The sequence below is a fragment of the Crassostrea angulata genome, chromosome 2 (genome assembly GCF_025612915.1).
Source record: "Crassostrea angulata isolate pt1a10 chromosome 2, ASM2561291v2, whole genome shotgun sequence".
Taxonomy (NCBI): Eukaryota; Metazoa; Mollusca; class Bivalvia; order Ostreida; family Ostreidae; genus Magallana; species Magallana angulata.
In genome coordinates this window covers 32,831,409-32,855,132 of record NC_069112.1, presented here as the reverse complement: position 1 = coordinate 32,855,132, position 23,724 = coordinate 32,831,409, and the positions used below count along the sequence as shown (strand labels likewise).

Here is a 23,724-nt window from a genome sequence, read left to right as displayed (position 1 = left end):
CGAAATGTTAATAGAAATTGCATTTCAATAAACATTTTATTTCACGGATCAACTTGATAACGAAATCCACGAAAATTGGTATTCAACGAATATTGATGAAACCACAGTATGTGTAAGCATATTACTTGAATACTCATAAGTTAACGTGCATTAAAAGAAACTATCTATGCATATTTTCTATACAAACATATCTTTTAAAAAAAACTTCCCAGCTCTTTTAGAACGTTAAGTAGAGGAGACTACTCCATTTGAAAGGCAAATTGGACGCGATTACATTTTTATAATGATATCAATCCTTTTTTTTTTTAAACAATGCGTGTATTATTGGTCTGAATTGGCTCAGATAATTTGAAAAAAAACCTCGCATGTCAATCCATCATTTTAAAAGAATTTATGGAGTTAATAATCAATTTTTTAGGTTATAATTTTTTTTTTTTTTAATTTTAAAGTTGTTATGATTTAGTAAAATTAGAAGAGTGTTTATTTCAAGATGAATAAAGCGTAGTCTTCTGTAAACACCGACTGTTTTAAAGTATTCAATTAAAACGAATATAATTTTTTTTTTTATTTGAGCACATTGCACGTTAAATTTTTGATACATACTTTTGTACAGCTCATGTGAGGGGAAAGACGAATTCGGACATCCGAATTGAAAACCAATGCAGCTGTATGAAAACAAAGCTGACAAGCCCTTTCTTAGGAACAAACAAATATCTGAAAAAAATGACACTAAATCTGATAATAATAGTAAAACAAAATTATGGAGTCATGAAGTCAAATTACCGCTATTGTTTGTTTAAGCTGGACAAGTATAAAATTGTACAAGGGCAATGCATTACAAAATTGTATCTTTTTTTTCAATATCTTAATTTCCTTATGTCTGTTTTTAAATGAAAACTACGAAAAAAAATAAACCCAAGAGATCAATAAGAAATCATACTTTAAACATTTTTATTGGTCTATGTTTGAAATTTTAGTTCAAAGCGAAATAAAAGGAATACCATAATAACGGAAGACTATAATGTTCAAGGTTCTTAATGGGTTAAATAAATCACACTCTTTTTTGAGATACAAGTCCTCTAGTCGGGTCTAGAAAGATTAAAAGCGACATAGGTCATTTTGACAAACTGTGGATTTACATTGCTAAGTCTCAAAATCGTTAAATTATCTACATGTTTGAAAAAAAAAGATTTGTAAATATATTTTCCAATAGCAAAGCAAAACCATATAATAATAACAACTCGCCATGCCACGTCTTCGAATTCAAAACTGATATGTTTACTGTAAATTCCTAATTAAACGCGAGGAATTAATATCCGCGTAAAATCGCGAGAAGCCCATCTCGCTTTTAATTTTTAGACTTATGTAAACTACATGAAACTATGATACAATTTCGGCATTCGCGATTTTATGTTCTCGCGATTTGATGGAAAACCGTTGAATCGCGGAATTAAGTACTCGCGTAAAATAAGGAATTTACAGTATACAGTGTACAAATATTCGGCAATTATTATTATTTTAGACCTGCTAATCACATGTTGTTTACCCTTAATTGTCAAATAATATTTAAAAATAAACATTTTAAACGATTAAAAACAAATTTGATAATACATGTTCATACCGATAACCCCCCCCCCCCCCCCCCCCCACACACACACACACACAAAGAGAATTGCATTGTTTTGTCAGACTACATTTATCGATGACTGATATATATTTCCCAATTCAACAAAAAATAAATTGGCACAGTTTTAAATAATTTAAAAAAATAAATATCCAGAATAAAATCACAAAATGATCCTATTTACTGCAAACGTTATGACCTGACGAGCCAAGAATGGCGAAAACAGTTTGCAGTAAATAGGATCATTTTGTGATTTTCTTCTGGATATTTATTATTTTTAAATTATATATATATATATATATATATATATATATATATATATATATATATATATATATATATATATATATATATATATAAAATCAAAAAAGAAAAAGAAAAAGAAAATGAATGATTTCTAGGATTGTAGGTTACGACAAACGGGATCTCTGTGGAACTGTTTCCGGGTGTTTTCTCCCTGTTGAATTTTCGTAGTTCAGAAATAGGTATTTGTTTTGCACTTCGTATGGCTTCAGCCACAAAACCGTCCGGCAAAAGATTGGAGGAACTCAAAACATTTCTTTGTAGACAAAAATACCTGGACATGACCTGCAATGGATGCGGAGAAAATTACATTGGCCAAACAGGGACCAAATTAGCCGACCGTGTGAGGGTACATAAGCAGCAGATAAGGGATCCTTCTGTTCGTTACACTCCGTGTAGTGAACATTTTGATATGTGCGGGAGAGGCCGGTTTGAAATTTTTCCATTTTTCAAAGTACGCGAGGAAAGTGATCAGCTGCGACTTGCAAAAGAACAATATTTCATCAAAAAATTTAAACCTAAACTTAATCGATAATTGCATTATTTATTCTGCATTGACTTTATTTAGCTTTCATTTTAATAACCTCTTATTTTAAAACAATATCATTTGTTCATATTTTATTACGTTTACATGTGTTTTTAAAAAAAATATTTGCCGCCATCTCCAAATATTGTTTACAGTGTTCGTGACGTTGTCTACTTTATGACGTCATAATAACGACGTCAACGTTTGTTATTTCTGTTATAATTTGAAATCCACTGAAGAGGCGATCAGGCGAAAGCGCTCTGGATTAAATTTGAAAGAAATGGATTATTGTGTTATCGTCTACTGAAAACATATATATATATATATATATATATATATATATATATATATATATATATATATATATATATATATATATATATATATATATATCCAAAGTCTCTTGTTCAATGAATAATAAAAAAAACAACTTTAAAACACTGTTTCAAAATATTTCGACAGTGTTACGGGTCTTCATCGATGACGTCTCTCCTGAATGCCACATGACTATAGGTGTGTTAATTTTGAAAGCAAAGTTTATCCACCTTCACCAATTGATTCTCGACCTCCTTGTTGGAATATCCATATTTGCGTAAATTAGTTTTAATTTCTCTCGTTGTTTGAAATATCCCTCATCTGTTGAGCAGATTCGACGCGCACGGATACCCAGTCCAAATGGTATAGATTGTTTTGTATATTCAGAATGGCTAGATTTTTTATTTAGGTACATGTGTTTGTGAGTGGGTTAACTGTACAGGTCGGAAGAAGGAAATCCTTTTTCAACAGAAATATTCACATCTAGGAACTATATGCTAGATTAACGAGACCGAGTACAGAACGAGTACGCACGCTTTCGCGCAGCGTTTCATTTGTATTGTGACGTCATCTTTTTGCTTTGTTGACGCCATGGCGTGATAGTTTCAACTGCAGATATTCAGCGAAATTTGTTGAAAATAGCTCGTTTGATGTGTAAAATTGATATTATATTGTGAATTAAACATAAATGTCTCGAAGTATAAGCTATATTTGGGCTCGGGTCGAAAACGTGAAGAGGGTTCAGCAAGCCTAACCCTCTGTCACGTTTTCTTAACCCGCCTAAATATCGCTAAATTTATTTATTTCAAGACATTAACCATGTATTTTATATCATTTACCCTTAATATGTGATGTTATATATTTATTTATTACCGAAATATGTCTTAATGTTTTAATAATACAATAAAGGTCACCATTTCCGTCTTTGTCAAATAAAAAATAGCCATTATCTGACAAACTGGAAAATTGGGCGTACAAAAAATAACTTTGATAAGACCCCTGGAACAAACCAGGAGGTAAAAGGTTTTTTTTATTTGACAATTTGATGCCTTTTAGCAATAACTTTAATATGTAGAACAGAAAAAGAAATCCCTAGGGCAGAAGTTTAAAAAATGTGCAAATTTGGTACATTTCAAGCAAAATCCCATAGGATCCTATGTTAAAAATTAACAAACTTTGAGATGACCCCTTAAACAAACAGTGTGGTAAATGTCTTATTTTTTTTAACTTAAAATAATAATTATATCAGTAGAAATTCTTGTTCAAAATTTCATTCAAAAATCTAGGGCAGAAAAAATTAGACCCGGCCTCGTTAAGAAAAGCTTGATATACGCTTTTCTTTCTCCTGACCTGTACAGTAAACCTAGTACTAGTTTGTAGATACACTTCCTATATTTCATGTCCCGTTATCTATAAAATTTTCATATAAAATGTTTTACGGTGCGACCGTTAGGGCGAGCGCAGCAGGTGATCAAAAATAAATTATGATAAATCAATAAAAATAAAAGTAGTTACGTAAAGTAAATGAATTTGAATGCTGGTTAAAATCAGATCTTTGTAACGCTCCGAAACTCAGATAGTCGCTGAACAAAGTGTAGCGACATCAGAATTTGTCGGAGCGGATCAAAGATCTGATTTTAATCAGATTGTTTATACACTGGTCGCACGCCAGTATCATAATGATATTTTACATTAAGTTTGCTTAAAGTACATGTGGGTAAATATAGGCTTAATATACCGCGGCAATGATTAGAAACACGTGTACAGATTCATTCATAAGATTATTTTCCGCTGGTCAGTAGATAGAGAATTCTTAATATATGAAACAGGGGTCATGTGTACATCATTAGGGGAATTATAGTGCTGATATATGATAAGAAACACGGAACCGAGTTAGTGGCTAAGTGTTAAATATAAAGTACGATATAAACTGACCACGGCGCGTCGGAGTAAGTGAACGCGTTGTGAGATAAACATATAAGGGTATGAAGGTTGAGGTGACGTAGGTTAGGGCATATAGACGGCGGAGATAGGACTTTTGGATTAGTGGTAAACCGAAGTCTTGTCTGCGTTGTTCTATATTCAGGTAAGATCATATTATTAGTTGTTCAGAGGATTTCAATATTTTATAATTATTATGTATTATATTGAGTTGTAAAATGGTTAAAATTGGAATGTTTTATAAATTATACAAATAAAAGGTTAATAATATTTAATAAATGAGTGGTAAACCGAAGTCTTGTCTGCGTTGTTCTATATTCAGAGCTTGGGTCAAGAATTTACACCCCAGAGCGGGTAGGACGCCACTCCCCATAGCGGTGAGCAGTCCAGATTCCTTCGGTTAAACAGCGATTTCAAGATCCCGTACATTATGACAATTTTACCCCAGTAACACCAAGAATTGTCATAATACCAGTATAGAATTTATCTTAGATAAAATTAAATGTTGTTGAATAATAAAGATTTTAACATAATGTACATTGCAGTTTATTTCCTCTTTTCTTGCAGCAGACATTCTTCTTAAACTTACAAATAAAAATTACTTATCACAGAACCCCCCCCCATTCCCCCATTTAAAAAATCAAATCAAATTTACGGATAAAAAAATTGTTGATCACATAAGGAAAATGTATCCCCCGGGAGCATGTAATACCGTAAATAGTAGTGAAAATAAAGACACTTTTGAGCAGCTAAAGAGCTAAAGGCATACCACGCACTCCCCATTCCTCACCCCGATTAGAATATTCCTGATTTTGAGAATTTTGTTTTTCTTTTTGCTTGTGAAGATTTTTTGAATGATGTTGCCACGCCCCACATATAAAAAACGTTCCTGGAAATTACCGTAAAAATAGTGAATAAAATAAATGTGAGCATTCATCCAAATGAGAGCAAGTTACAGCTGTTTCCTATCTCTGAAGAAATGTCCCGATTCGTAAGCTCTGCAAGATTTTGAGAAGATTTTGGTAATTATATTTCAGCAGATTTACAATAACTACTAAGAGTAGTTTCCCCTTATTGTGACGTCAAAGTTCATGTCAGTCAATCGAGTCTGTTTTTTTGAAAACACACTAGAAAAAACTACGCGAAAAATATTGTTTTGTTTACTTAAAAAGCATGATGTTGTGGAAATTACACAATTTATCTGTTTCTCAAAAGTTTTACCTTGATTCTCGCGAAATGGTATCCAGTCTAGTGAGATCGGCCGACATTAAGGAATTGCATTGTGGGTCGAAATTTACTGACGCCGAAAAATTCTGTCGGATCAATGTGCAAGAAATCCATTGTGTCGTCACTCGAAAGGACGATAAATCCGTTAGTCTTATAAAAGTAATGGCGTTGTGTTATTTACAATGCATGAACTTAGTCTTTTATCTTGTTCTCGTGAGAGTGTGAAATGGGAGACCATAATTACAGGGAACTACTGGGACGATTAAAACAAGGCATTACTGGTCCGATTTACTGACGCCAAAAAAATCCATTGAATGACTGTGCAAATAGTCCGAATTTTCTATTCACACACGCCTTGCCGGTAGAGCTCGCTTCGCGCCGGCGCTGCGCGCCGGCGAGCTGCGCTCGCTATTATTTGTTTATGTACTAATTACGGCTATCAATGTGCTTTCTATAGATTCCCACCTATATTTCAAATGGCGCAATATTGTTGTATGACGTCACTTGCCAGACTGTATTCATATTGTGACGTCATAGTATATGTTCTACGCTGTGTTGTTATAGACAATAAACACCGACTGATGAAGACCGGTAACACGGTCGAAATATTTCGAAACAGTGTTTTAAAGTTTATATATATTATACATATATTACATGGCTTCGAGGGCGACGTATCAGAATGTTTGCCCCGAGGTGACAGGAAAGCCCCGGAGTGTTATGTCGCCCGATGCCCAAGGCAGAGGGCGACATAACACTCCAGGGCTTTCCTGTCAACGAGGGACAAATATTCTGGTATTGTTGCCCGAGAAGACATGTAATATAATTATGTTATATAACATTTTTAAACAAATCAAACTCGGGTAATCAAAATATTTATTTAATTCACAAGAGTATTTAATGGCACATGCTCATATTTAGTCAATGTTCAATGTAAAACGTCAAGTAATACGCTGATCATTGATTCTTAATGATAGTTCCTCTGAATTTAGATGAACAAACCGCAGACGTTGGCCTGACATGTTTAAAATTCGCTGATCTGTTTACGTTTGCTTAGCAACTGGCTCGTTGAATTTCGAACCCGACGTAATTAATATGCAGAATTCTTGTACGCGATGATAATATATATTACAGTTTCGGGAGGGCAATATAACTTTTTCCTGTGAAATATAACTGTTTCCGGGATGGCAATATAACTGTTTCCGGTGTGATTCAGCAATTTTCAGGGCATAGTAATAAAATTATCTTATTTGTGACATAACGAGAAAACTTATTCAAAAATGTTATATATATATATATATATATATATATATATATATATATATATATATATATATATATATATATATATATATATATATATATCTAATATTCATAAAGGGACCCATAAACCATTTGAGCTCTAGTCTTTTAATTTCTAATGTCTAGAATGGTCAACATGGGTATTTTTAATGCTCTGTAAAAAATTTCGAATTGCATATTTATTGCCTTATAAACAAGGCTCGAATTACATGTAAATATGCGTTGTATTTGTATCAGTTTCATTCAAAAGTTCTTCTCTTCTCCAGATATTTTTAATGATACTTTGATGTTATCAAATTTTAATGCCACTTGTCATTTATAGAGTGATAATTTTTACTCTACATGATATGTAAACAAATATAGGCTTTCTTAAATTAAAGTGAATTCATAACTCCGTAACCTGCTTGATACTTGACATGTTTTCCTTCAGATTTTGGTCAATCGGAACGTTATTTCTACTGGCATTAGTAAAAGTGACACGGTGACTTAAAATAGATGTTTTGCTTGTTGATTATGACAAAGGATATACAAAGAAATATACGAAAGCTCAGCATACGGAAGGTTTCACGCATCGTAAGCCATCACCTATCATTTTACAAGTAGTTATAACTCATCCGGAAATTACACATGTAAACAAACCGAGTTGTTTAATTTGACTTGAGCGTCCCGTGCTTGCGTGGCTATAACACGGAAGGGAAACTCAATATGTATGTGCTGTCCTAACGCTAAATTCTATTTTTTTTTTTTTCATTTGATATCTTACTTTTGAACACCGTAATTTTTCAAAAGTTTATCTTTTCATATGATAAAAAAATTGTGTGATCCCTAACAAATTTATTTTTTTCATTGTTTGTTGTTGACTAACGTTATACATTACATGTATAAATAACACTAAGATCTTTGGAAATTTAAAATCTTCATTACTGTATCATACACAGTGAATAAACTTCTTTCTCTCATTGTGACACACACCAAGTTTTTAAAAATAAATAATTTTTAATTTTTTGTCCCTACGTACCTAGCCTAATATTTTTGACAAGGAAGCGGGAAACAGGATTTTTTTTTTACTTTGGCTTTATTTGTAGACGAAAAGATTACAAATGAAGCTTATAATCAGAAACATGCAAGAGCTAATGATCATTTCTGTTGTGACATTTGTGAATTAGTGTGTGAATTTGAAAGTGATAGTTGTCCATCAAATCTATCTTTGCAGATAGTATTACATTAAATTTTAGAGAGGGTGAGAATGAACTAGAAATGCGGAGAGAGGTAAGAAAAGAGAAAAGAGGACAAAGTCATTGTTTAACAGATTTCACTCATTCAAAGACAGTTTATTGGAAAGAACCAAATGTTTTATTCACAGTGATATGGTTTTTGGATTTTTTTGTTCATGAAATTGTTGCAAAGTTACCTTTTTTTCTGTAAATGATAAATTTTTTTCAGCCACACAACAAAATCGTCCACATAATTACAGAAATATTCAGTGACAATAAAAGTTTGCATTGGAAGAGATTAATTCTGTTCAAAAATATACTGACAAGCATACATCTCTAACTCTTATAATGATTATAGTAACGGGTATTTATGTCCGATTACTTTACTGTCATAAATTTTCAAGGGCATTGATATTCATAGATTTAATATTTCAGCAAATGACAGTTTTAAAGGTTTAGTAATATCACGGTCAATGATTTTTTTTTCAGTACAACATGTAGTTAGATATTGCACTTAATTAAGGAACATCCCACGGCCTCGAGTTGAATCGGGACCCCTGACATTGTGAGGATGCCTATTCAGGTGTAAAGCTCGCGCATGAAGGTCAGTTAGCATTCAGGCAATAGAATTCACAACTTTTCAAAATATCAGATAACGTTGTAAACTCTAATGATTAATTACAAACGCTTAATTTCAATTCAACTTGCAACTTCTTTTGATTCTTCTATTATGTTCTATTGATTAGAGAGCTCGTCAACAAACTAAATTATCAAGGTCTTTGTGCATTATGTTACGTAGTTCATACCAAAGATTGCTCCCACTAATGAACCCGAGCAAGAATATTTAGACCAATAAAAACATTTTTTTTTTTTTTGCTCATCAAGATTTATAAAAAATCAAGCCCCCCCCCCCCCCCCCACTGCCACTTTCAATTTGCTTCCGATGCCACTGTATTCTTTAACACTCCCTTCACTTTTAAAGTTTACATATTTATCGAAATAGAAAACGGGTATTTGCTTTGCATACACCATGTTCAGTTTATTAGTGTTATATAATTATTGCTCAGGTAACTTACTTTCTTCAATCCATATGAAAGGACCTTCATAACAGAACTCTAACAGTTCCGTAATGTTTTCGTTTGGTAAACACAAGTATCCATTTTTGTCAGTGCAGTTTAATGCAACAGACCTTTCATTCCACTCCGTTTGATTTCTAGGACATAACTCTGTTGAGTAAACTGGAAACTTATAGCCCTCTAACTTTCTCTGAAAAAAAAATTTAGAATCAATAAATTAATAACGGTTAGGTTCTTATTGCACAAATCTTTGGTTGAATTTTAAAAAATCACTGTATTATTTAAAGTGTTTCGTTACAATTCACGCGGACTCAGAAATAGGTATGTAACCCATGGATTTAATTATGAACGAGAGGAATGAGGTCGTCTTATTCAGTAACTTCAATCTTTTGTTTGTAGTGTTAAGTCTATGTTACTGAAAAACATATGGTGAATTCTTACCATGAAAGTAAAAAGTATTAACTTCAGTAACTGTTTCAGTGTGTAGAAAAACAGCTTCTCTGTCTGTCTGTCTCTCTCTCTTCTCTCTCTCTCTTTCTCTCTCTCTCTTTATCTCTCTATTTCTCTCTCTCTCTCTCTCTCTCTCTCTCTCTCTCTCTCACACACACACAGACATACACTATTATTATTGTTATTAATATCATTGAAGGTATTTGTACGAAGAGTGTCTCATATCATACATTGCTGGCATGTTTATAAGACATTTGTACCGTACATCGTTCTATATATCAACCAAGGCACATTTAAATTTTTAAATTATTAAGCTGATTTTTGTTTCATAAAACAGACACTCAATGCTGATTGCTTTACTGAATCAAGGTACAATAACTTGAACTGTTTAAGTGTTGAATGTAATGCTGACACCGACTGATTACTTTTTCCAGACCTTAAGAAATAAAAAAAAAATGTTCACTTACACATTCGTACAAAAGAAGACAAGAAGGCAGAATAATTCCAAAAACCAATTGACAAAATCGTAAATGCAATTCCATGTCGGTGTTTTACTAGCACAAGTTTTATTCAATCATATTGAAACGATGGGTATTCCCGATTAAATACCGAAACTAAAACTTGGCACGTTTTTAAAACGTGTTTGTTCCACAAGAGCGGTTTTTGAACGCTTTAACAGCATTGTTCATTTAAAGAGACAGTACGGCGCATCATATTCAAAAACCGACTTGAAAAAATGTTGCGATTGGGTTCGGTATGTTTGTACCACTCATGAATGTATAAACTTTCAGAAAATTACAAAGTTCTCCATAAATTAAATCTAATTATTTCATTAAAATTATGATTACGTATGACCTATACATAATTACATTACAACGTGTTACGGGGCTCAGCCTTCTATTCTATTGCGCATGCGTATTTACTGGAATCAAAACACATGTGGAGCTCGCGAATATTCTCCTGGACATGTTTGTTAAAAAATATGTCTGTTCTACTTCTCCCGGGTACAAGAGTTGATCCAAAAGTAATGTCACACTATGCACCGCGTTTAATTTACCTAATAAATTCTGTTTTAGCAAAAGCACACTCACATATAATCTATTTTAGCAGTAATTTTGGAATCGATGCAAAGGTTTATCGGAGTAAGTATGCATTAAAAAATACGGCCAAAACATGCATTGGTGATTTATAAACGATGGTGTTAAATCAGTCATAATATATTTTTTAATTCAAAACGTTTAATTAAACATATAATTGATTAATATGTTTTTATGTGTATGTTTAACCGGCAAACAAACAACAAATCAAATGTCTTGCACTTTAAAGAAAACAATTCAATCTTTTTTTTTTACCATCGCCAGTAAAGATAAAATATACGTATCCAGTCATAGAGATCATGAGAAGAAAGCTGAAATATTCCAATACATAACAGAGAAAAACGAGATTGCATTTCCATGCTCTCTTTTCAATAATCCTTAAAATAAAAACATTGACTTCAACATGTTACACAAAACAAATATGTCGGCAATGTCTTCGCACATATAGATCAGTGGTGGTCCCTTTAAACCTACATCTAAACAATTATATCACGGTTATTTATCTTAACTTAAACGTCCCAGAACTATAATTCTGAAGAAAAAAAATATATTCCAAAGAACTTGTATTATTATGTTTTAGACATGTTATGGGTACTTAAATTTTATCTCATATAAATCGAAGGTATCAGGTTGAAATTTTTCCATATTTGGTCTTTGGTTTTTTTTGTCTTTTGTTTCGTAAGAACTAAAACTCGGTAAGATCAGATACGAGGTCTAGACAAGCATGTCATTGCGAATGAAATAAATCCGAAGGTAAGTAAATTGAAATGTAAATCAATTCAAAACAATTGCAAAACTTGTATGTCTTTAGATCTGTCCAACAATAGTTTTGTGACTCAAATTTAGTATGGAGGGTAATCGTGTTCAAACATCCAGACCATCAGAATATGCAATCGTGTTGGTGTGTAAGTATGAGTATAAATGAGTGTAATTTTGATCGTATAGCCTATAAAAATCAGGAAAAAACACTTTAGAGATGACCCCGCAGGCCTTCAATCTAATGTTCCCTACAGATGCACAATTGCAGCTGTAAAATGCTGTTTGTTATTTACGTGTAACTTGCCACTATAATACACACTTTTCATCTTCAGGTAGTCTCTGCATTGATATCTTCGTTTTCCGAAATAGCACAGTTGACATGTTACAAATCGACAAATGTGAAGTCTACAAGTTTGTCGAATTTTGGTAGTTTCAAAGAAAGTATTATCACCAAAACAATTACCCAATTCATGAAATATCATATAAATCAAGCCGTCTTCCTAGCTACTATTATGCAATATCAATAGATCGAGGTCAGTTCATGGAGCATATTCTAATGATTGAGGTCAGTTCATCAAGGTCAACTGCATTACTGAATGAATCTTTCGATCGAAATTACGCGTGAGACAAAATGTGCATTCTTGAATTAACGGGTCAAATTGTATTTTATGTATGTTTGCATCTCTTAAGGTAAATGAATTGAAATAAAACTGAGTAAAATGTTAAATAAATGTATACTAAACCAAACTTCAAGTTTTTATAAGAACTACTTATGCAAGCGGAATGTGTGCGCACGTGGAAGCATTTGCCGGTTGATTAAAGTGAGACATAAGAAGCGACACCTTCCAAAGATCAAAGGTTGACTGTCGTGAAATTAAAATGTGTATTGTTTATTTTTTTAAATGTTTCATTTTGCACTGTCAGCAACATATAGGAAAAAAAACTATCATGCAGGTAAAAATTCAATTTCATTTATTTCAATCAATCATTACGGGATATAAGTATGACGGCCTGAATGTCGGTTAAATTATTAAAGTTGGTTGAATTTTTTTTTCAGAGAGCTATAATAATACAGCTTTACAGCCACTTGTGAACATGTATTGTTTACCATAAAGCAGCTATGTAGCAACCTCTAATGATATAATAATGCATTAGTAGTCAGGATGTTGACCACTAAGTAAGTAAGTAAGTAAATGATTTATTATAGTGACATGTGTTTTATAAACAAATAAAGATACATGTATATGATATAATACCTTAATGATTAAACACCCGGCCCATCGGACCTATATGTCACTTTATAAACATGAATATACAAATAACTAGATTCGATATCGTTGCGAGCAACGAGTGGGTCTTCCGTCCGATTTTTGAATAAATAAGATTAAACTTATCAATTCAAAGATAAAATCGTAGATCTAAGCGAAAAAAAGAGAAAAAAATTTTGCGGCACTCGAGGCTTGAACCCGGGTCGCCTGGGCCATGTCCACGACTATAACGACTGAGCTACTCGGACTCCGCTTCAAAACTTTGACGCTTAATTTCTCGAGAATGCCTTGATCGATTTTAAAACTAATTACATATTCTTAATCAGTAAAAAGGTCACTATAAGGTGTAAAAATTTCAAAGAAAAATATTAAAAAATAAAAAAGTCGAAAAATTCAATTTTTGAAATTTCCTTCCGGTGACGACCGGAAGTGACGGCGGACATTCTCTTGACCGAGGTACATTAGAAAAACGGTAGATCTATCATCTCTGAAAATTTCAGCTCTATATCTCTGCTCGTTTTTGAGAAACCCGACAGACAAAATTGACTTTTTAAAATCGTAAACGGACGATAACTTTCGACCAGAAGTGTATTTTCAAAAAATAAAAATTATATATCAGGTTTAGATAAAAACACGTTTATATTGAAAATTTGAGCAAAATCGACCCAGCCATCTCCGAGAAATCGTCTGCACAAAATCGGTAAGAAAAAAAAAGAATAATAATAAGAACTAGACACGATCTCGTTGCGAGCAACGAGGAGGTCTTCCGTTCGTTTTTAGAATGAAATATGACATCATCGACTTTGATTTTCGACAACAAAATATGTTATGGATAAAGGAGTGAAGTACTTATGCTTTATTGTATTGCTTTTTATAAGTTCTCTTGCTTTTTTAAATGCTTGCATTTCTTTCAATTAAGAGAGAAAAGATCAAACTTGTTTACCTCTGGTCCCTAAAAACCCTGATTGGGTAACGCAAGAGAAAATCACTATATTGTTAGGATATATAAACGTATTATACCTAATCTAGCTTTAATAACCTTTCACAAAATGGCTCTCATTAAAGGGCTATAGATAAAAGATTTTAGAGCTCTTTGATCCCCTAATTCAAGGGGCAAGTCCCTTTTTCTTGAATTCAAATAAAAGGACATTTAATTCTGAACACATTTTGTCAACAAGTGTTTAGAAATTCGTTACCGTTCAGGAGATATATGAGAAAGAAGGTTTTAGGGGTCGATCCCTTATCCCCTTATAAGGGCCGTTTACCGAAATTTTGAAGGTTGCATTTTGTTGAGAACATCATTTTAAACAACTTTTCTTCTGTACTGCATTACAAAATATATTTCCTTTCTGAGATATGGGTGATCAAAATTTTGGACTTCTGGTCCCTAAAAACCTTAATTACGTAACACATGATAAAATCATTACATTGCTTTGATACATAGCTATAAGATAAACGCATTGGTTTCTATAACATTTCACAAAATATCCCTCAATAAAGGGTTATAGATAAAAAACTTAGATCCCTTTGGTCCCCTAATTTTAAGGGCCAGTCCTTTTTTCTTGATATTAAATGAAAGGATATTTAATTCTGAACACACTTTGTTCAACAAGTGTTTAGAAATTCGTTACCGTTCTGGAGATATATGAGAATGAAGGTTTTAGGGGCCGATCCCATAACTCCTTATAGGGGCCGTTTAACGAATTTTTTAAGGTTGCATTTTGTTGAGAACATCATTTTGAACAACTTTTCTTCTGTACTGCATTACAAAATATTTTTTTCTTTCTGAGATATGGGTGATCAAAATTTTGGATTTTTGGCCCCTAAAAACCCTTAATTACGTAACACATGATAAAATCAGTACATTGCTTGAATACATAACATTGAGATGAACACATTTGCTTCTATAACATTTCACATAATATCTCTCAGTAAAGGGCTACAGATTAAAGACTTTAGAGCCCTTTGGTCCCCTAATTTGAGGGGCCAGCCCCTTTTTCTTGATATTAAATAAAAGGTCATTTAATTCTACACAAAATTTGTTAAACAAGTGTTTAGAAATTCGTTACCGTTCTGGAGATATATGTAAAAGAAGGCTTAAGGGGCCGGTCCCTTTTCTCCTTTTAGGGGCCGTTTAACGAAATTTTGAAGGTTGTATTTTGTTAAGAACATCATTTTGAACAACTTTTCTTTTGTACTGCATTACAAAATATTTTTCCTTTCTGAGATATGGGTGATCGAAATTTTGGACTTTTGGCCCCTAAAAACCCTTAATTACGTAACACATAAAAAAATCATTACATTGCTTGACTACATAACATTGAGATAAACATATTTGCTTCTATAATCTATTACAAAATATCCCTCGGTAAAGAGTTACGAGTAAAAGATTTTAGAGCCCTCTAGGTCCCTAATTTGAGGGGCCAGCCCCTTTTTCTTGATATCAGCTGAAAGATCTTGTAAATTCAAACTTTTTTTACATTACATGTTTCAACAAAATATTTTCCAGAAAAGAGATAAAGAGAGAAAAGCACAAAAAATAACGACGCTTTTTTAATGTCAATTTTCGAGCCATAGCGAGCTTTGGCGCCAATAGTGCTAAACATACAAAACAACAATCATGCAAAACTTCAATCTTTTCTTTAGCAACTGTAGAAATTTGAGCTCAAAATCTCTTATAGTTTAGGAGAACGGCCGCAGACAAAATACCCATACAAAAAATAGAAAAATCTCAATATCTCCAAAACGGATGTGACGTCATCAATGCAAAAAATTCACTATCAAGTTCAGACCACTATCTATCACATCTAAAAATTTGATGGAGATCGGTTGAGCCGTTTCTGAGAAATCGCGTGCACAAAAATGGGAAGAAAAAAAAAGAATAAAAATAATAGGGAAAAAGAAACCGAAGAATAACAATAAGGTCTTCCGTTGGAAACGGAAGACCTTAACTAGATTCGATCTCGTTGCGAGCAACGAGTGTGTCTTCCGTCCGATTTTTGAATAGATTAGATCAAAATTATCAATTCAAAGATAAAACAGTAGATCTAAGCAAAAAATAGTGAAAAAAAGTTTGCGGCACTCGAGGCTTGAACCCGGGTCGCCTTGGCCATATCCACGACTCTATCGACTGAGCTACTCGGACTCTCGCTTCAGGACTTTGACGCTTAATTTCTCGAGAACGCCTTGATCGATTTTAAAACAAATAACATATTCTGAATTAGTAAAAGGGTCACTATAAGGTGTAAAAATTTCAAAAAAAAAATTTAAAAAATAAAAAAGTCGAAAAATTCAATTTTTGAAATTTCCTTCCCATGACGACCGGAAGTGACGGCTGACATTCTCTATACCGAGGTGCATCAGAAAAACGATAGATTTATCATCGCTGAAAGTTTCAGCCCTATATCTTTACTCGTTTTTGAGAAACCTGACAGACAAAATTGACTTTAAAAAATCGTTTATTGACGATAACTTCCGACCGGAAGTGAATTTTGAAAAAATCTCACGGGGGTACAAACTTCAGATGGCGAGGCATTATCAGTGAAAATTTAACGGAAATCGAATCAGCCATTTCCGAGAAATTGCCTGCACAAAATGTGTAAGGAAAAAAAGAATAATAACTAGAGCAAAGCTCGTTGCAAAGCAACGAGTGGGTCTTCCGTTAATGTTGGAAGTAAAGCTGTAAGTTCCTGTAAGAAGCAGAGCTCTTATACCAATAGTAAGAAAAACTAAAATAAAAAGATGAAAAAAATCGAATTAGTCCTGGTACGACTTAACAAAATACGAATGATTTTAAGTACGACTTAACAAAAACATTTCCGATTTCAAGAACGACTTAACAAAAAAAATCCGAATGTGTTCAAGTACGACTTAACAATGATTTTTGGTACGAGTTAATTTTACTTTGAATATTACGCTATTTTTTAAACCAAGGAAGCGGAATCAAAATTTCCGGAAAAATCAATTTTTAAACCCCGATATCTCTGTTTTGCATCGTCCGATTTTGAAACGGCTTTCAGTGTTAGATTCAGCTTTATAAGCTCTACAAAACACATATTCGTTTTTGATTTGATCAGAAAATTCATTTTTTCGAAAAATTTGTTTCACTTCCAGTTTCGACCGGAAGTGACAAAATAATTTTTTCTGTACATTTGCCATAAGTCAATCCGCAGATTTACAATCACAGAAAATTTCAAGTCTTTATAAACAACCGTTTACGAGAAAAGTGCTGGACAAAATCACTTTTTGAAAATTTTTAAAATGACGTAACTAGAAACCGGAAGTGACTTAATGACTAAAAGTTTGAAGGCTTCAAGGGACAAGAAATTAAAATAATCCCTGAAAATTTCTTGCAAATTGGTTGATTAGTTTTTGAGATATAAAGCAAAAAAGAAGTCAGAAGGAAAAACAAGAAGAATAATAACTAGATTCGATCTCGTTGCGAGCAACGAGTGGGTCTTCCGTCCGATTTTTGAATAAATAAGATTAAACTTATCAATTCAAAGATAAAATCGTAGAACTAAGCGAAAAAAAAAAAAAAATTGCGGCACTTGAGGCTTGAACCCGGGTCGCCTGGGCCATGTCCACGACTATAACGACTGAGCTACTCGGACTCTGCTTCAGAACTTTGACGCTTAATTTCTCGAGAATGCCTTGATCGATTTTAAAACTAATTACATATTCTTAATCAGTAAAAGGGTCACTATAAGGTGTAAAAACTTCAAAGAAAAATATTAAAAAATAAAAAAGTCGAAAAATTCAATTTTTCAAATTTCCTTCCGGTGACGACCGGAAGTGACGGTGGACATTCTCTTGACCGAGGTACATTAGAAAAACGGTAGATCTATCATCTCTGAAAATTTCAGCTCTATATCTTTGCTCGTTTTTGAGAAACCCGACAGACAAAATTGACTTTTTAAAATCGTAAACGGACGATAACTTCCGACCGGAAGTGTATTTTCAAAAAATAAAAATTATGTATCAGGTTTAGATAAAAACACGTTTATATTGAAAATTTGAGCGAAATCTACCCAGCCATCTCCGAGAAATCGTCTGCACAAAATCGGTAAGAAAAAAAAAGAATAATAATAATAACAATAAGAAAAGTGAAAAAGAAACAATAGAATAATAGAAGGGTCTTCCGCTGAAGACGGAAGACCCTAATAATAAAAAAAAACAATAGAATAACAAGAGGGTCTTCCGTTGAAAACGGAAGACCCTAATAATAACTAGATTCGATCTCGTTGCGAGCAACGAGTGGGTCTTCCGTCCAATTTTTGAATAGATAAGATTAAACTTATCAATTCTAAGATAAAATCGTAGATCTAAGCGAAAAAAAGAGAAAAAAAATTTTGCGGCACTCGAGGCTTGAACCCGGGTCGCCTGGGCCATGTCCACGACTATAACGACTGAGCTACTCGGACTCCGCTTCAGAACTTTGACGCTTAATTTCTCGAGAATGCCTTGATCGATTTTAAAACTAATTACATATTCTTAATCAGTGAAAGGGTCACTATTAGGTGTAAAAATCTAAAAGAAAAATATCAAAAAATAAAAAAGTCGAAAAAATCAATTTTTGAAATTTCCTTCCGGTGACGACCGGAAGTGACGGCGGACATTCTCTTGACCGAGGTTCACCAGAAAAACGATAGATCTATCATCTCTGAAAATTTCAGCCTTTTATCTTTACTCGTTTTTGAGAAACCCAACAGACAAAATTGACTTTTAAAAATCGTAAACGGACGATAACTTCTGACCGGAAAGGTTTTTTTAAAAAAAAAAAAATTATATATCAGCTTTAGATAAAAACACGTTTATATTGAAAATTTGGGCGAAATCGATCCAGCCATCTCCGAGAAATCGTCTGCACAAAATCGGTAAGAAAAAAAAAGAATAATAATAAGAATAAGAAAAGTGAAAAAGAAACAATAGAATAATAGAAGGGTCTTCCGCTGAAGACGGAAGACCCTAATAACTAGATTCGATCTCGTTGCGAGCAACGAGTGGGTCTTCCGTCCAATTTTTGAATAGATAAGATTAAACTTATCAATTCAAAGATAAAATCGTAGATCTAAGCGAAAAAAAGAGAAAAAAATTTTGCGGCACTCGAGGCTTTAACCCGGGTCGCCTGGGCCATGTCCACGACTATAACGACTGAGCTACTCGGACTCCGCTTCAGAACTTTGACGCTTAATTTCTCGAGAATGCCTTGATCGATTTTAAAACTAATTACATATTCTTAATCAGTAAAAGGGTCACTATAAGGTGAAAAAATTTGAAAGAAAAATATTAAAAAATAAAAAAGTCGAAAAATTAAATTTTTCAAATTTCCTTCCGGTGACGACCGAAAGTGACGGCGGACCTTCTCTTGACCGAGGTACATTAGAAAAACGCTAGATCTATCATCTCTGAAAATTTCAGCCTTATATCCTTACTCGTTTTTGAGAAACTTGACAGACAAAATTGACTTTAAAAAATCGTTTATTGACGATAACTTCCGACCGGAAGTGAATTTTGAAAAAATCTCACTAGGGTACAAACTTCATATAACGAGGCATCATCAGTGAAAATTTGAAGCAAATCGAATCAGCCACTTCCGAGAAATCGCCTGCACAAAATGTGTAAGGAAAAAAAGAATAATAACTAGAGCAAAGCTCGTTGCAAAGCAACGAGTGGGTCTTCCGTTAATGGCGGAAGTAAAGCTGGAAGTTCCTGTAAGAAGCAGAGCTCTTGAACCAATAACAAGTGTAACTAAAATAAAAAGATGAAAAAATCGAATTATTCCTGGTACGACTTAACAAAATCCGAATGATTTTAAGTACGACTTAACAAAACCCTTCTTGATTTCAAGAGCGACTTAAAAAAAAAATCCGAATGTGTTCAAGTACGACTTAACAATTATTTTTGGTACGAGTTAACTTTACTTTGAACATTACACTATTTTTTAAACCAAGGACGCGGAAACAAAATTTCCGGAAAAATCAATTTTTTAACCCCGATATCTCTTTAATGCATTGTCCGATTTTAAAATGGATTTCAGTGTTAGATTTAGCTTGATAAGCTCTATAAAACACATATTCATTTTTGATTTGATCAGAAAATTCATTTTTTCGAAAAATTTGTTTCACTTCCGGTTTCGACCGGAAGTGACGGATTTTTATTTCCAGCCTTATTGCACATGTAAATTGCCAAATTCATAACCACAGAAAATTTCAAGACTCTATCTTAAAGCGTTTTTGAGAAATGTCGCGGACAAAATTACTTTTTTTAAAGTTTAAAAATGACGTAACGTCAAAACGGAAGAGACGTTATTATGGAAACTTTAACATCTTTGAGGCATTATAATTGCACATAATCCCTGAAAGTTTCCTTTAAATAAGTTGAAAATTTTTTGAGTTATGAAGCCGAAAAGGAGTCAGAAAAAAAAGAAAAAGAAAAAAAATAATAATAACTAGAGCATAGCTCGTTGCAAAGCAACGAGTGGGTCTTCCGGTAATGTCGAAAGTAAAGCTAGAAGTTCTTGTAAGAAGCAGGGTTCTTAAACCAACAAATATAAGAAACTAAGACCAAAACAATCGAATTATTCTTGGTACAAGTTAACAAAATCCGAATGATACCAAGTACGAATTAACAAACCTTATCGACTTCAAGAACGACTTAGCAAATACAAATCCGAATCTGTAAAATTACGATTTAACAATTATCGAACAATTTTAGGTACGAGTCAATATAACTGTGAACATAAAACTATTTTCTTAACCAAGAATGTGGAATCAAAATTTCCGGAAAAATCAATTTTTAAACCCCTATATCTCTGTATTGCATCGTCCGATTTTAGAACGGATTTCAGTTTTGAATTATGAATAATAAGCTCTTATTTTCTGCTTTAATATTAATAACTATTTATCGCTTAAAAATAAGTTATAATGAAAAGACTTTGTATCCTTTTGGCCCCTTATTTGAGGGACTGGCCCCTTTTTCTTGTTATCAAATGAAAGGTCTTGTATATATAAACATATTTTGTTGCACAAGTATTCACGAATTGTTAACCGTTCTTGAGATATCCGAACAACTGTGTTTTAGGGGCCGACCCTAAAACTTCTTACCAGGGCCACCAAAAAAATACTTTTAGATCCCATATCGTTAAGAACATTATTTTGAGCAACTTTTCTTCTACAGGGCTTTTCAAAATATTTCTCCTTTTCTAGATATTAATGACCAAATCTTTAGACATCTGGCCCCTTGAAACCCTGAATTACGTATCATGTGTCTTAGGTATGGTACCGTATAGATAAACAGATGTACAATGAACATTTTTGGTTCTATAATTGATAACAAATTATTTTACAGTAAAGAGTTATTATAAAAAGTCTTAAGAGCCCTCTTGGCCCATTATTTGAGGGGCCAGCCATTATTCCTTGATATCAAATAAAAGGTCTTGTAAATATAAACACATTTTGCTCAACAAGTGTTCATAAATTGTTGACCGTTCTAAAGATATCTGAACAATTGTGTTTTAGGGGCCGACCCTTAAAATCCTTACTGGGGCCAGCGACAAAAATTATTAAGGCAGCATATTGTTAAGAACATTATTCTAAGCATTTTTTGTTCTATAATCCTTATCAAAAATTTGTTTCACTTCCGTTTCGACCGGAATAATCTTTTTGAGATATTAAGATTTTAAAAAGAAAAATAAAGAACAAGAAATATAATTATAATAAAGAAACTAAAGTTCCTGTAAGAAGCAAAGCTGTTAAAACGATGAACATAAGTAAGAAGACAAAAAGAAAAAAAATCGAATTATTTTTAGTACGAGTTAACAAAATCCGAATGATTCTTAGTACGAATTAACAAAAACCTTTTCGATTTAAAGAACGACTTAGTAAATACAAATCCGAATGTGTATAAGTACAATTTAACAATTATCGAATAATTTTAAGTACGAGTTAATTTAATTTTGAACATTAAACTATTTTCTTAACCCAGAATGTGGAATCAAAATTTCCGGAAAAATCAACTTTAAAAAAAACCTTTATATCACTGTAGTGCATCGTCTGATTTTAAAACGGATTTCAGCGTTAGATTCAGCTTAAAAAGTTCTTAGTTTTTTTTAATAATAAATATTAAATTATCGCCAAGAAAAGAGTTATTAGAGAGGTTTAGCAAACCAACGTGTACGCGTACGTGTACGTGTAGAACGGAAAATATGTGCATTACGTCATCAGTTTGTGTAATGACGAATTTCTACACGTATGTACCCGAATGAACATACGTGTAAATTGCAAAGTACCCGTAAGGTCGAACTTGTAGCCTCTGTTTCCCTGTTGTCTTTTTATTTTAATAAAAATGTTAACTTTTCTTAAGCCTGAATATTCGGTGCGAATACTGATATCTACCAATATAAATTTTCATTAGTGTTTAATATGTTATTGGAGTTTTATTTCACGCATCTCTTCCTCCAAAACATGCAGTGGCTCCATTATCTTATTAATTTGCGATAAATAAAAATGTGCATATATAATAAATGATGTTTAATAAAATTAACAAATGCAGAATTCCTACTTTTCGTCTATAACCCACATTCTCAGCTTAGTAGGAGAGGATATCCATAATTACATTAAAACATTTACACGTACAAGTACACGTTACAACTGCTAAACAAGAAAAGTAATTGAGCTGGTACGCGTAGTTCTAACTTGTAACCTACACGTACAAGTACACGTACACGTTGGTCTGCTAAACCTCTCTATTATCAAAAGACTGTGTAGCCCTCCTGGCCCCTAATTTGAGGGGTCAGCCCCTTTTTCTTGATATCAAATAAATGGTCTCGCAAATATAAACATATTTTGTTCAACAAAAGTTAACAAATTGTTAACCGTTTCTGAGATATCTGACAACTGTGTATTAGGGGCTGACCTTTAAACTCCTTACCGGGGCCACCAACAACAAAATTTTAGGTACCATATTATTAAGAACATAATTTTGAGCAACTTTTGTTCTACATTGCTTTTCAAAATATGTTTCCTTTTTCAGATATAAATGATTAAAGTTTTGAATGTTTGGCCCCTTAAAATCACTGATCACGTAATTAAAGACTTAGGTATGGTACTGTATAGGTAAACAGCTGTACAATGAACATTTTTGCTTTTATAATTGATAACAAATTATTTTTCAGTTAGGAGTTATTGCAAGAAGACTTTAATGCCTCCTTGGCCCCTAATTTTAGAGGCCAGCCCCTTTTTCCTGATATTAAATGAAAGGTTTTGCAAATATTAACATATTTTCTTCAACAAGTGTTCACGAATTGTTAACCGTTCTCGAGATATCTGAACAATTGTGTTTTAGTGGCCGACCCTTAAACTCCTTAATGGGGCCATCAACAAAAAATATTAAGGCAGCATATTGTACAGAACATTATTTTGAGCAACTTTTGTTCTACATTGCTTTTCAAAATATTTCTCTTTTTTCAGATATTTGTGATCAAAGTTTTGAATTTCTGGCCCCTTGAAACCCCTTATTACGTAATATATGACTTAGGCAAGGTACTGCATAGATAAACAGCTCAACAATAAACATTTTTGCTTCTACAATTGATAACAAATTATTGTTCAGTAAAGAGTTATTGT

At 32.9% G+C, this 23,724-nt stretch overlaps 1 protein-coding gene across 1 annotated transcript in view; it reads right to left on the bottom strand.

Moving 5' to 3' along the window:
* Nucleotides 1–10,517, bottom strand: part of LOC128170765 (uncharacterized) — a 28,084-nt gene extending 17,567 nt beyond the window's left edge. The window contains exons 1-3 of the mRNA XM_052836537.1: nucleotides 10,443–10,517; nucleotides 9,526–9,715; nucleotides 604–714 (exon numbers count right to left, since the gene is read on the bottom strand). Of these exons, the coding sequence (XP_052692497.1) occupies nucleotides 604–714; nucleotides 9,526–9,715; nucleotides 10,443–10,517 (376 nt within the window). The remainder of the gene's footprint in view (nucleotides 1–603; nucleotides 715–9,525; nucleotides 9,716–10,442) is intronic.
* Nucleotides 10,518–23,724: the final 13,207 nt, after the last annotated feature.